The 15,000-nt window shown below is 32.9% G+C and overlaps 2 protein-coding genes across 2 annotated transcripts in view; one reads left to right on the top strand and one right to left on the bottom strand.

Annotated features, from left to right (window-relative positions):
* The window catches only part of LOC137629726 (nephrin-like), a 241,279-nt gene extending 230,654 nt beyond the window's left edge, over nt 1–10,625 (bottom strand). The window contains exon 1 of the mRNA XM_068361298.1: nt 10,586–10,625. The gene's annotated coding sequence lies outside the window, so the exon portion shown is untranslated. The remainder of the gene's footprint in view (nt 1–10,585) is intronic.
* Nucleotides 1–15,000, top strand: part of LOC137629727 (beta-1,3-galactosyltransferase 1-like) — a 63,351-nt gene that overhangs the window by 33,555 nt on the left and 14,796 nt on the right. The window contains exons 2-3 of the mRNA XM_068361299.1: nt 5,691–5,815; nt 14,710–14,909. Of these exons, the coding sequence (XP_068217400.1) occupies nt 5,705–5,815; nt 14,710–14,909 (311 nt within the window). The 5' untranslated portion in view covers nt 5,691–5,704. The remainder of the gene's footprint in view (nt 1–5,690; nt 5,816–14,709; nt 14,910–15,000) is intronic.

Raw genomic sequence — 15,000 nt, 5'->3', positions numbered from 1 at the left:
ATTCGAGTAAAAAAATTAGACTATCCGAGTCCACGTTATTCGAGTAAAAAAATTAGACTGTTCGAGTCAACGTTATTCGAGTAAAAAAATTTAGACTGTCCGAGTCTATGTTATTCGAGTAAAAAAATTAGACTGTCAGAGTCCATGTTATTTGAGTATAAAAATTAGACTGTCCGAGTCCATGTTATTCGAGTAAAAAAAATAGACTGTGCAAGTCCTCGTTATTCGAGTACAAAAAATTAGACTGTCCGAGTCCACATTATTCAAGTAAAAAAATTAGACTATCCGAGTCCACATTATTCGAGTAAAAAAATTAGACTGTCCGAGTCCATGTTTTTTTAGTATTAGACTGTCCGCGTCCCCGATATTCGAGTAAAAAAATTAGGCTGTCCCAGTCCATGTTATTTGAGTCAGAAATTAGACTGAACACACGTTATTCGAGTAAGAAATTAGACTGTCCGTGCCGACGTTGTTTTAGTATCAGACTGTCTGAGTCCACGTTATTCGAGTAAAAAATTTCTGATTACTCGATTCAGAAATTAGACTGTCTGAGTTCACATTATCCGAGTCAGAAATGAAACTATTTGAGTCCACATTATTTGAATCAGAAATTAAACTGTCCGAGTCAACGTTATTCAAATCAGAAATTAGACGATCCGAGTCCATGCTATTCAACTCAGAGTCCCCGTTATCAGAGCCAGATATTAGATTGTCCGTGTTCACGTTATTTGAGTGAGATATTAGACTGTCCAAGCCCAGATAATCAGAGTCATAGATTAGACTGTCCGAGTTCATGCTATACGAGTCAGAGATTAGACTGTCCTAGTCTGCATTATTAGTCGGACATTAGACTGCCCTGTGTTCACATTATTCGAGTCAGAGATTAGACTATCCGACTTCACGTTATTCAAGTCAAAGAGATTAGACGATCCGAGTTCACATTATTCGAGCCAGAGATTAGACTATACGAGTTCACAATATTCAAGTCAGAATTAGACTATCCGACTTCACGTTATTCGAGTCAGAGATTAGACTATCCGACTTCATGTTATTCCAGTCAGAGAGATTAGACACTCCGACTTCACGTTATTCGAGTCAGAGAGATTAGATTATCCGACTTCACATTATTCGAGTTAGAGGGATTAGATTATCCGACTTCACGTTATTCGAGTCAGAGATTAGACTATCCGACTTCATGTTATTCGAGTTAGAGATTAGACTATCCGACTTCACGTTATTCGAGTCAGAGATTAGACTATCCGACTTCATGTTATTCGAGTTAGAGATTAGACTATCCGACTTCACGTTATTCGAGTCAGAGATTAGACTATCCGACTTCACGTTATTCGAGTCAGAGATTAGACTATCCGACTTCACGTTATTCGAGTTAGAGATTAGATTATCCGACTTCACGTTATTCGAGTCAGAGATTAGACTATCCGACTTCACGTTATTCGAGTTGGAGATTAGACTATCCGATTTCACGTTATTCGAGTTGGAGATTAGACTATCCGACTTCACGTTATTCGAGTCAGAGATTAGACTATCCGACTTCACGATATTCGAGTCAGAGATTAGACTATCCGACTTCATGTTATTCGAGATAGAGATTAGATTATCCGACTTCACGTTATTCGAGTCAGAGATTAGACTATCCGACTTCACGTTATTCGAGTCGGAGATTAGACTATCCGACTTCACGTTATTCGAGTCAGAGATTAGACTATCCGACTTCATGTTATTCGAGTTAGAGATTAGACTATCCGACTTCACGTTATTCGAGTCAGAGATTAGACTATCCGACTTCACGTTATTCGAGTCAGAGATTAGACTATCCGACTTCACGTTATTCGAGTTAGAGATTAGATTATCCGACTTCACGTTATTCGAGTCAGAGATTAGACTATCCGACTTCACGTTATTCGAGTTGGAGATTAGACTATCCGATTTCACGTTATTCGAGTTGGAGATTAGACTATCCGACTTCACGTTATTCGAGTCAGAGATTAGACTATCCGACTTCACGTTATTCGAGTCAGAGATTAGATTATCCGACTTCACGTTATTCGAGTCAGAGATTAGACTATCCGACTTCACGTTATTCGAGTCAGAGATTAGACTATCCGACTTCACGTTATTCGAGTCAGAGATTAGACTATCCGACTTCACGTTATTCAAGTCAGAGATTAGACTATCCGACTTCACGTTATTCAAGTCAGAGATTAGACTATCCGACTTCACGTTATTCAAGTCAGAGATTAGACTATCCGACTTCACGTTATTCAAGTCAGAGATTAGACTATCCGACTTCACGTTATTCAAGTCAGAGATTAGACTATCCGACTTCACGTTATTCAAGTCAGAGATTAGACTATCCGACTTCACGTTATTCGAGTCAGAGATTACACTATACGAGTTCGAGTTATTCGAGACTAAGACCGAGTCCGAATCCTTGATATTCGAGTCCGTGACCGATTCTGAATCCACGTTATTCGAGTTTGCGTAGAAAATGTCCGAATTCCCATCACCCCCCAACCCCCGACCAATTCCGAGTCATGAGTGCAATTTACTCTTGTCTGCAAAAAAAAAAAAAAAAGGCCAGAATCTAGACTATTCGAGTTTGGGACCATCTTATTTTGACACCGAACGTCCACATTGTTGGTTTCACATATCTACTGAAATAAATGTGGCGTCAGAGACTCATTAGTGCGAGGAAATCTATGCAAATTTAATCAATATATGTGAATCAGGATGAAGGACTGTCGGATTTACATATTACTTTAGCGTCGCTATGAAAACTAAAAGGTAAATAGAACTGAATGATGTGTGTATTTCAGCTGTTTGCATTGATGTAAAGTGATACCGCGATTAACTTTTAATCTAAGCATTAATTCAAACTGATATTAAGCGTAAATTTAGCGGTTCGACATAAAAAAAAAGTCGAAAAAACCCTTGAGGTTTTTCTTTATCGTAAAACTTTTTAAAGTTTAAATGACATTTATAATCATATATATACATATATATATATATATATATATATATATATATATATAAAGCTAAAAAAAAACTGAAGTTATCCTTTAACATAACACTTTTTAAAATCTAAATGACATATATATATATATATATATATATATATATATATATATACAGTATATATATATATATATATATATATATATATATATATATATATATATAGTCGAAAAAACCCTGAAGTTTCCCTTTATCATAAAACTTTTTAAAATCTAAATGACATTTATAATCATACAGTACATACACACACACACACACACACACACACACATATATATATATATATATATACAGTATATATATATATATATATATATATATATATATATATATATGTATATATATATATATATATATATATATATATATATATATATATATATATATTACACAATATATTTCTTTGTGCATAATTCAAAATAATGACATTTTAAATTCTGGATACTACTAAATTCATTTACTTCTCTATTGGCTAGGATGACGTAAGTTGTGTTACATAGTTTGTATGTTACTTTGCCGTTTAATATTGTTATTCATCTTAATACATTCCATTAGTTTTATCATCTTTTAATGATTATTCATTAATTTGCCCTGTCTTTCAAACTGGCGTTCCCTATTCACAGAAGGCAATGCCAATTTCTTTAAAAAATAATCACTATTTTGAAAGTTATTCGGGACTTTTTGCTTAGAAATTAATGAATTTTGAAAGTGGTAAAATTTGGTGGAAGTATCAGTCTTAATATTTATTTAACAAAGACGTAATTTCATTGAAAATGGAGAGTTGTTTTCATAAATATAGCTTGCTCTAAATCTCAGCTAGTGTTCCATCAGCATGAGGTCGGGTAGACCCAAGACCCACTTAGACAGGTCTGCTAGACCACTAAATCTAAGGGGGTCCTATCTAGACCAGAAGTAACGAGACCGACATCCCCCTCCCCACCCTTTCTTATGACAAGGCCAGGGACGTAACAGGTCTGGAGACCGACCTAAGATTCGAATCGAAAAGCAAGACCTCCATACCAGCTTTTGTTATGAAAGTCATTTCTCAATATCAGTTATGTGTTCGAATGATCATATGCCACAAAATATAGCTTTTTATATGATACATAAAGGAAAGTATTGTACAGCCATATATATTTTTGTAAATTTCAATGGCAAAAAAATATCAAGCGTCGATCGCATAGAAGGAACAATGATAGTAATTATGTAGATTACGAAGAGTTGTAGCACATTACTCATATGTTTGCTAATGTTTAATTAATCAAAACAAAGATCTTTCGTTAATTTCTGTGGTGAAAATAATACTTAAAGTTAATAACGGCACGACATTACTAAGGATGCTAAGGATTGGGTCCGTGCCTGTACTTCTTGTCAAACTTCAAAAGTACACCGACACACGAATTCAGGAGCGGGCATATTTCCTCAATCTCAGTGTCGTTTTGCCCACATTCACGTTGATGTAGTAGGTCCCTTGCCCACAACACAAGGACATCATTACTTGTTTACCATCATTGGCCTGAAGCCCTTCCCAAATTGCAATGTCTGTCTCGTGTATCTCTGCCTTACTTTAAGGGTGGATAGCAATATTTGGTACCCCGGAGCATATCAATTTTAACAGGGGTACCACTTTCACCTCTCAATTGTGGACATCATTAGCAAATATCCTGGGCATTATCCTACATCAGACAACTACCTACATCACTACTGCCAACGGAATGGTTGAATGTTTTCATCCAACCCTCAAAGTAGCTTTGATATCCGATGCAATAACTTCAACAGGTTTACTCAGCTTATCTGGGTCCTCCTAGAACTAAGGACCACTCCTAAAGACACCCTGGATGTTTTGGCAGCTGAAATGGTGTATGGCAACCCAATGGTTGTCGATACCGATTTTTTTTAGTTTGCAACCTCCTCCGACAATCTTCAGCCCCTGTGTCACGTTCTGGAAAAATTTACCGCCGGACTTACAAGCCCCCAGTAAAGCAACATGTACCGACAGATTTGAACTCTGCAACTCACATATTCCTGCACAACAACACTAGCAAGCCACCGCTAATGCCCCCTTACTCGGACCTTTTGATCAAGATCTTAATTAATATTTGTGGCAAAGAAGACTGGGTGTCCATTGATTCCCTAAAACCTGTGTATCTCCTGCAAGTGCACCTCTCCAGAGCAGGGCTATGTCTTTTTTTAGGGGGGAGCCATGTACTGCATGTGTTTCACATACGCTCGTCCTCTAATGGTATTACCTTATTTTTGTATATCTCGCTCTTCCTCTGCACTGATAATAGAACCTGTTTAAGCTTGCCTTTTCATGCACTAGTCTGTTTGAATATTTGTGACATTCTTGCTCGGACCTGCTTGTATATAAACTCGTTATTTGTTGAAATAAAGTTAGTTGCAGCCTTCTCGTCTCTGTTATAACCTAACAGCCTACTCGCATAATAGCTACGAGCTTTTCTATTCTGAGAAAAGTATTTGCTCAAATTAATTTAATTCTTTTCCCTTCCCTCTTAGGATTCTAGCTTACAAAGGTTTAACCTCTTAATAACAGGGCTGTATTAATAAGAATTGATGATAATTTGTTTGCACTCATCTGATAAAGTCAACATAGAAGTATCAATAGTCATAATGAAAGGTCCCTCTTACAACAGGTCTACCGGCTGTCATGATCTGGAGGAGAGTAGTGAGCTTTGGACGTCTGTCACGATTTATTTTCTTTTTCGTTTTGGCGTGTATCTTCTCCAGAATATTTGAACTGAACTTTCTATCGATAAAGGTAAGACATGGAAAAACAGTTTTAGACTCTCTAAGATGTAGAATAGTGTTTCTTTACTTTCCTAGACAGCAGCACTTTACTTTTCAAGACAGAAATGCATTTCTCTACTTATCAAGACATAATATTCCGTTATAATCACAGACAACAAAATGCATCACTTTACTTTTCAAGACAGAAATTCATTTCTTCACATTTTAAGACGATGAGATGCATTGCTTTACTTTTCAAGACAAATTCATTTCTTTGCTTTTCAAGACATACAAATACATTTCTTTACTTTTCGAGATATGGAAGTGTCTTCCTTACTTCTCAAGACAGAAATCCACCGCTTTACTATTCAAGAGGGAAATGAATCTCAGTACTTTACAAGACATAAAAATGTATTGTTTTACTATCGAAGACACAGAAATGCATTCCTTTACTTTTCAATATATAGAATCAACGGCTTTACTTTTCAAGACAGAAATGTATATCCGTATTTTTCAATACATAGAAATCCACCGCTTCACTTTTCAAGAGAGAACTGAATATCTTTACTTTTCTATACATAGGAATCCACCAGTTCACTTTTCAAGAGGGAAATGTATATCTTTACTTTTCAATACAGAAATTTATATCTTTATTTTTCACTACATAGAAATCCACCGCTTCACTTTTCAAGGCAGAAATGTATATCTTTACTTTTCAATACATAGAAATTCACCGCTTCACTTTTCGGGAGAACAATATATATCTTTACTTTTCAATACATAAAAATCCACTGCTTTACTTTTCAAGACAGAAATGTATATTTCTACTCTTCAATGCATAGAAATTCACCGCTTTACTTTTCAAGAGAGAAATTAATATCTTTCTTTTTCAATACATAGAAATCCACCGCTTCATTTTTCAAGGTAGAAGTGGATATCTTTATTTTTCAATACATAGATATCCACTGCTTTACTTTTCAAGAGAGAAATGAATATCTCTATTTGTCAATAAATAGAAATCCATTGCTTTACTTTTCAAGACAGAAATGTATATCATTATTTTTCAATACATAGAAATCCACCACTTTACTGTTCAAGATAGAAAGGTAAATCGTTTTTTTCAATACATAGAAAACCACCGCTTCACTTTTCAAGACAGAAGTGGATATCTTTATTTTTCAATACATAGAAATACACCGCTTCACTTTTCAAGACAGAATTGTATATCTTTATTTTTCAATACATAGAAATCCACCGCTTCACTTTTTAAGAGAGAAATGTAAATCTCTATTTTTCACTACATAGAAATCCACCGCTTCACTTTTCAAGGCAGAAATGTATATCTTTACTTTTCAATACACAGAAATTCACTGCTTCACTTTTTAAGAGAAATGTAAATCTTTATTTTTCAATACATAGAAATCCACCGCTTCACTTTTCAAGGCAGAAATGTATATCTTTACTTTTCAATACACAGAAATTCACTGCTTCACTTTTTAAGAGAAATGTAAATCTTTATTTTTCAATACATAGAAATCCACCGCTTCATATTTCGGGAGAAAATATATATCTTTACTTTTCAATATATAAAAATCCACTGCTTTACTTTTCAAGGCAGAAATGTATATTTCTACTTTTCAATGCATAGAAATCCACCGCTTTACTTTTCAAGAGAGAAATTAATATCTTTCTTTTTCAATACATAGAAATCCACCGCTTCACTTTTCAAGGCAGAAATGGATATCTTTATTTTTCAATACATAGAAATCCTCTGCTTTAATTTTCCAGAGAGAAATGAATATCTTTATTTGTCAATACATAGAAATCCACTGCTTTACTTTTCAAGACAGAAATGTATATCATTATTTTTCAATACATAGAAATCCAACACTTTACTGTTCAAGATAGAAAGGTAAATCTTTTTTTTTCAATACATAGAAATCCACCGCTTCACTTTTCAAGACAGAAATGTATATCTTTAATTTTCAGTACATAGAAATCTACCGCCTTACTTTTAAAGATAGAAATGTATATCTTTACTTTTCAATACATAGAAATCCACTGGTTTACATTTCAAGACAGAAATGGATATCTTTATTTTTCAATACATAGATATCCACCGCTTCACTTTTCAAGACAGAAATGTATATTTTTACTTTTCAATGCTAGATATTCACTGCTTCACTTTTCAAGGCAGAAATGTATATCTTTATTTTTCAATACATAGAAATACACCGCTTCACTTTTCAGGACAGAAATGTATATTTTTACTTTTCAATACATAAAAATACACTGCTTCACTTTTCAGGACAGAAATGTATATTTTTACTTTTCAATACATAGAAATACACTGCTTCATTTTTCAAGACAGAAATGTATATTTTTACTTTTCAATGCATAGAAATCCATCGCTTCACTTTTCAAGACAGATATGTATATTTTAACTTTTCAATACATAGATATCCACTGCTTCACTTTTCAAAGCAGAAATATATATCTTCACTTTTCAAGTCGTATAAATGCATTGCTTAATTTTCAAGACAAATGAATTCTACTTTTCAAGACATTGAAAGCATCTCTACTTTTCAAGAGATAATAGTATTTCTTTACTATCACAGACATAGAAAAACAATACTTTAATTTTCAAAAATGAAACACCTTTCTTTACTTTCCAAGACAAAGAAATGCATCACTTTAATTTATATGAAAGTTATTTCTTTACTTTTAAAGACAGACAAATGCATCCATTTACTTCTCAAGATAGAAATGTATCTCTTCACTATCACAGGCATAGAAATGCATTGTTTTACTTTATAAGACAAAGGTGTATATTTCTACTGCAAAAAAAAAGAAGAAATACATCACTTTACTTACAACAGAAATATATTTATTCGCTTTTCAAGATATAAAAATGCATCGCTTTACTTTTCAAGACAGAAATGTATTTCTTTACTTTTCAAGAAATAGAAATACACCGCTGAAATCTTCATACTAGAAATTTATTTCTTAATTTCTACAAACATAGAAAACATCGCTTTACTTTTCAAGACATAAATATATTTCTTTCCTTTCCCAAGATATAAAAATGTATTGTTTTATTCTTAAGACATGGAAATTCATTTATTTACTTTTCAATACAAAACTGTATATCTTCACTTTCCAAGACATAGAAATGTGTCACTTCACTTTCAAGACAGAAATGCATTCTTCTACTTTTCAAGATATAGAAAGGCATTGCTTCACTTCTCAAGACATAATAGTATTTATTCACTATCACAAACATAGAAATGCAAAACTATTTTCCGGGAGGATTTTTTTTTTTTTTTTTTTTTTTTTTTTTTTTTTTTTTTTTTTTTTTACTTTCGAGACATGAATGTGTCTTTTACTTTTTGAGACATACTTATGATGACTTTACTTTTCAAGAGAAATGTATTTATTTACTTTTACAGGCATAGAAATATATATCTTTACTTTTCAAAACAGAAATGTATTTCTTTCCTTTGCAGGACATATAAAATGCATTTCTTTACTTTTCAAAACGGGAATGTATTTCTTGACTTTGCATGATATATAAATACACAAATTTACTTTTAAAGATATAAATGTATTTCTTAACTTTCCAAGACACAGAAATGCAGTGGTTTATTTTCTAATGGAGAAATTAATATATTTACTTAAAAATACATAGAAATGCTTCGTTTTACTTTTAAGAGAGAGCCCCATTTCTTTACTTTCCAAAATATAGAAAAGCACCACCGCTTTACTGATAACGAAATATAAACATATTGCTATAATTTTAAAGATAGAAATGTTTTTCTGCAGTTTTAGAGATACTTTTTGAGACAGAAATGCATCAATTAACTTTGGTGGTTTCGACACCAGCAAATAAAATTCAAAGAACAAGCAGGTGGTTTCAACGCTTGAAAAAAAAATTCTTTAAAACTTAGAGAAAGCACAGACAGGTGGTTTCAGAACTTGCAAATAAAGCTCAAAGCACTAAATGTGGTTGCAGCACATGAAAATAAAATCAACAGCACTAACTGGTAGTTTCTACGCTTGCAAATAAGTCAATAAAATTCAAAACACTAAATGTGGTTGCAGCACTTAAAAATAAAATCCAGAGCACTAACTGGTCGTTTCTAAACTTGCAAATAAAAGTCAATAAAACTCAAAGCACTAAATGTGGTTGCAGCTCTTAAAAATATAATCCAGAGCACTAACTGGTCGTTTCTACGCTTGCAAATAAAAGTCAATAAAATTCAAAGCACTAAATGTGGTTGCAGCTCTTAAAAATATAATCCAGAGCACTAACTGGTCGTTTCTACGCTTGCAAATAAAAGTCAATAAAATTCAAAGCACTAAATGTGGTTGCAGCACTTAAAAATATAATCCAGAGCACTAACTGGTCGTTTCTACGCTTGCAAATAATAGTCAATAAAACTCAACACTTGCAAATTAAATTCAATAAAATTCAAAGCACTAACTGGTGATTTCAACAGTTGCAAATAAGATTCAATAAAATTCAAACCACTAACTGGTTATTTCAACACTTGCAAATAAAACTCAATAAAATTCAAACCACTAACTGGTTTTTTCAACACTTGCAAATAAAATTCAATAAAATTCAAACCACTAACTGGTTATTTCAACACTTGCAAATAAAATTCAATAAAATTCAAACCACTAACTGGTTATTTCAACACTTGCAAATAAAATTCAATGAAATTCAAAATGCTAGCCGGTGATTTCAACACTTCCAAATAAAATTCAAGAAAATTCAAAGAACTAACTTGTACATTACCTCCAGACCCGGCCTTTTGTATTGATGATCACGGAGGGTCTGCATCATGAAAAAGAAAACAAGAAATAGCAAAGTTAGTGGGGATAAAAAAGTATATCTTTAAAATATACAAACATTTCCATCAAAAGATAATTATGAACATATAATGACGAGTGACCAATAATACAACTAAGCCACCAGAGTCTCAGTCCTAAAGTTCAAAGTTTTGAAGGCCACTCATGAATGGCAGAGGAAAGAGACAGTGACATTGCCCTGGTCAGCAGGACAATGCCTTAGAGACTAACCATATATATATATATATATATATATATATATATATATATATATATATATATATATATATATATATATATATATATATATATATATATATATATATGAAGCTAACCATATGGCCGGGAGCACAATAGCGACTCTGTGGCGCCACAAAGCCACAGCATCATGTGGTGGGGATGTGGTCTCCCATAGGTTTCCATTGTTTTCAAGTTTTGCCGCGCAAACTAGCGACTGTGGCAAGCGACTGTGGCTCTCTGTCGCTCATCCCCGCCACAGGCGTGGCGTGGCTTTGAAAACAATGGAAACCTATGGGAGACCACATCCCCGCTACACGATGCTGTGGCTTTGTGGCACCACAGAGTTGCTAGTGTGCTCCCGGCCTATATACCTATGATTAGTGCGTTCTGTCGGACTGGGGTTCAAGTCCCAATCAAGCCCGAGTTTCTTGTAGTGTCTGCAACCTTACTGTTCTTATGAGCTAGGGATGCAGGGCCTATAGATCTGCCTGATGAGTCATCAGCAGCAATTGCCTAGCCCTCCCAAGTCCTGAGTGGAGAGGGAGCTTGGGAGCTGATCATATTTATATATGGTCAGTCTCTATGGCATTGTACTGCTAACCAGGGCAATGTCAGTGTCCCCTGCCTCTGGCATTCATTAGTGGTCTTTAAACCTTTAAATAATATTCTCCAACCTTCTGTTGTTCTACTATCTAGATTTGTAAGTTTATTCACATGTAAGTACTTTCTAGCATTTAAGCCTTAGTTTATTTATTTAGTTTGAGTATTTCCTATCAATTGTTCATATCATTGACATTTATTACTCATACTGTATATGGTATTGTCCTCTTTGTTTCTTTTTATATAATTCACGGATGTTTAGTCTGTACAATATCTTAAACTGCATTTGAGGTATTCCTTCCTCGCATGTGTAAATCAATATAACCATTGCAATAAGCCCTCTTTTACAGACGTTTCTAACAGTATCCCACTGGAGGAGAGGTTTATTTCACGGAATTGAGAGAAACAAGTAAAAAAGAAAGACATACGCCCACTTTTCCAGACATTATTCACAGAATCCTACTGGAGAAGTTTATTTTACAGAACTACGATATATATATATATATATATATATATATATATATATATATATATATATATATATATATATATACTTTATATATATATATATATATATATATATATATATATATATATATATATATATATATAAAGCATTATAATAAGCCCTCTTCTTCAGACGTTCCCAACAAAATCCCATTGGAGGAGAAGTTTATTTTACAGAACTGATAGAAACAAGTAAAAAATAAGTATTGTATAAGCCCTCTTTATCATCGGACACTTTTAACAGAATACCACTGGAAAAGTTTATTTTACAGAACTGAGAGAAACAAGTAAAAAAAAAAAAAAGCATTGTAATAAGGCCTCTTTTTAAGACGTTATTAACAAAATACCACAGGAGGTTTTTTTTACAGAACTGACAGAAACATGTTGAAAAAAGCAAAAAAAAAAAAAATAAAAACCATTGTGATAATCCCTCTTTTACAAACGTTATTAACAGAAAGCCACTGGAGAAGTTGGAGAAGTTTATGTTTACAGAACTGAGAGAGACAAGTAAAACAAGCCTTGTAATAAGCCCTCTTTATTAGACGTTATCAACAGAATAACTCTGGAAAAGTATATTTTACAGAACTGAGAGAAACTAGTGTTGGAAAAAGAAAAGAAGAAAAAAGAATAAAAAACCCCCATTGTAATAAGCTCTCTTTTTCAGACGTTGTTAACGGAATCCCACTGGAGGAGAAGTGAATTTTACAGAACTGAGAGAAACAAGTAAAAAAATAAAATAAAACACAGTAATAAGCTCTTTTTTCAGACGTTATTAAGAGAATCCCACTGGAGAAGTTTATTTTACAGAACTGAAACTAGTAAGAAAAAAAAACGCATTGTAATAAGCTCTCTTTTTCAGACGTTATTAACAGAATCCCACTGGAGAAGTTTATTTTACAGAACTGAAACTAGTAAGAAAAAAAAACGCATTGTAATAAGCTCTCTTTTTCAGACGTTATTAACAGAATCCCACTGGAGAAGTTTATTTTACAGAACTGAAACTAGTAAGAAAAAAAAACGCATTGTAATAAGCTCTCTTTTTCAGACGTTATTAACAGAATCCCACTGGAGAAGTTTATTTTACAGAACTGAAACTAGTAAGAAAAAAAAAACGCATTATAATAAGCTCTCTTTTTCAGACGTTATTAACAGAATCCCACTGGAGAAGTTTATTTTACAGAACTGAAACTAGTAAGAAAAAAAATGCATTGTAATAACCTCTCTTTTTCAGACGTTATTAACAGAATCCCACTGGAGAAGTTTATTTTACAGAACTGAAACTAGTAAGAAAAAAAATGCATTGTAATAACCTCTCTTTTTCAGACGTTATTAAGAGAATCCCACTGGAGAAGTTTATTTTACAGAACTGAAACTAGTAAGAAAAAAAATGCATTGTAATAACCTCTCTTTTTCAGACGTTATTAACAGAATCCCACTGGAGAAGTTTATTTTACAGAACTGAAACTAGTAAGAAAAAAAATGCATTGTAATAACCTCTCTTTTTCAGACGTTATTAACAGAATCCCACTGGAGAAGTTTATTTTACAGAACTGAAACTAGTAAGAAAAAAAAATGCATTGTAATAACCCCTCTTTTTCAGACGTTATTAACAGAATCCCACTGGAGAAGTTTATTTTACATAACTGAAACTAGTAAGAAAAAAAAATGCATTGTAATAACATCTCTTTTTCAGACGTTATTAACAGAATCCCACTGGAGAAGTTTATTTTACAGAACTGAAACTAGTAAGAAAAAAAATGCATTGTAATAACCTCTCTTTTTCAGACGTTATTAACAGAATCCCACTGGAGAAGTTTATTTTACAGAACTGAAACTAGTAAGAAAAAAAATGCATTGTAATAACCTCTCTTTTTCAGACGTTATTAACAGAATCCCACTGGAGAAGTTTATTTTACAGAACTGAAACTAGTAAGAAAAAAAAAACGCATTGTAATAAGCTCTCTTTTTCAGACGTTATTAACAAAATCCCACTGGAGAAGTTTATTTTACAGAACTGAAACTAGTAAGAAAAAAAAACGCATTGTAATAAGCTCTCTTTTTCAGACGTTATTAACAAAATCCCACTGGAGAAGTTTATTTTACAGAACTGAAACTAGTAAGAAAAAAAATGCATTGTAATAACCTCTCTTTTTCAGACGTTATTAACAAAATCCCACTGGAGAAGTTTATTTTACAGAACTGAAACTAGTAAGAAACAAAAAAATGCCTTGTAATAAGCTCTCTTTTTCAGACGTTATTAACAGAATCCCACTGGAGAAGTTTATTTTACAGAACTGAAACTAGTAAAAAAAAAAAAAAACGCCTTGTAATAAGCCCTCTTTTTCAGACGTTATTAACAAAATCCCACTAGAGAAGTTAATTTTACAGAACTGAAACCAGTAAAAAAAAAAAAACGCCTTGTAATAAGCTCTCTTTTTCAGACGTTATTAACAAAATCCCACTAGAGAAGTTAATTTTACAGAACTGAAACCAGTAAAAAAAAAAAAACGCATTGTAATAAGCTCTCTTTTTCAGACGTTATTAACAAAATCCCACTGGAGAAGTTAATTTTACAGAACTGAGAGAAAAAAGTTAAAAAAAAAGCATTGTAATAACCCTCTTTTTCAGACGTTATTAACAGAATCCCACTGGAGAAGTTTATTTTATAGAACTGAGAGAAACAAGTTAAAAAAAAAAGGTATTGTAATAAGCCCTCTTTTACAGATGTTCCAAACAAAACGCCACTGGAGTAGAAGTTCATATCCCGGAATTGAAAGAAACTTGATAATATCCGATGAAGAACGAAATCGGACATTTAACAATGACACTGGAATACAAGTAGATGGTGCCACCGCTACCTCGAATCTAATCCAAAAGTCTTCTTCCGATAAAACTATCCACTCTTCTGGAGATTTTCCGTATAGGTCAGATAATCTACCAAATTGATTTTTTTTTATTTTTTGTCTTTTCGTTATTTGATGTAGTGATTAACGTAATTTCCAATAAAAGCAATAT

This window comes from Palaemon carinicauda, chromosome 37 (genome assembly GCF_036898095.1).
Source record: "Palaemon carinicauda isolate YSFRI2023 chromosome 37, ASM3689809v2, whole genome shotgun sequence".
Taxonomy (NCBI): Eukaryota; Metazoa; Arthropoda; class Malacostraca; order Decapoda; family Palaemonidae; genus Palaemon; species Palaemon carinicauda.
This window is presented reverse-complemented; position numbering and strand designations above follow the sequence as displayed.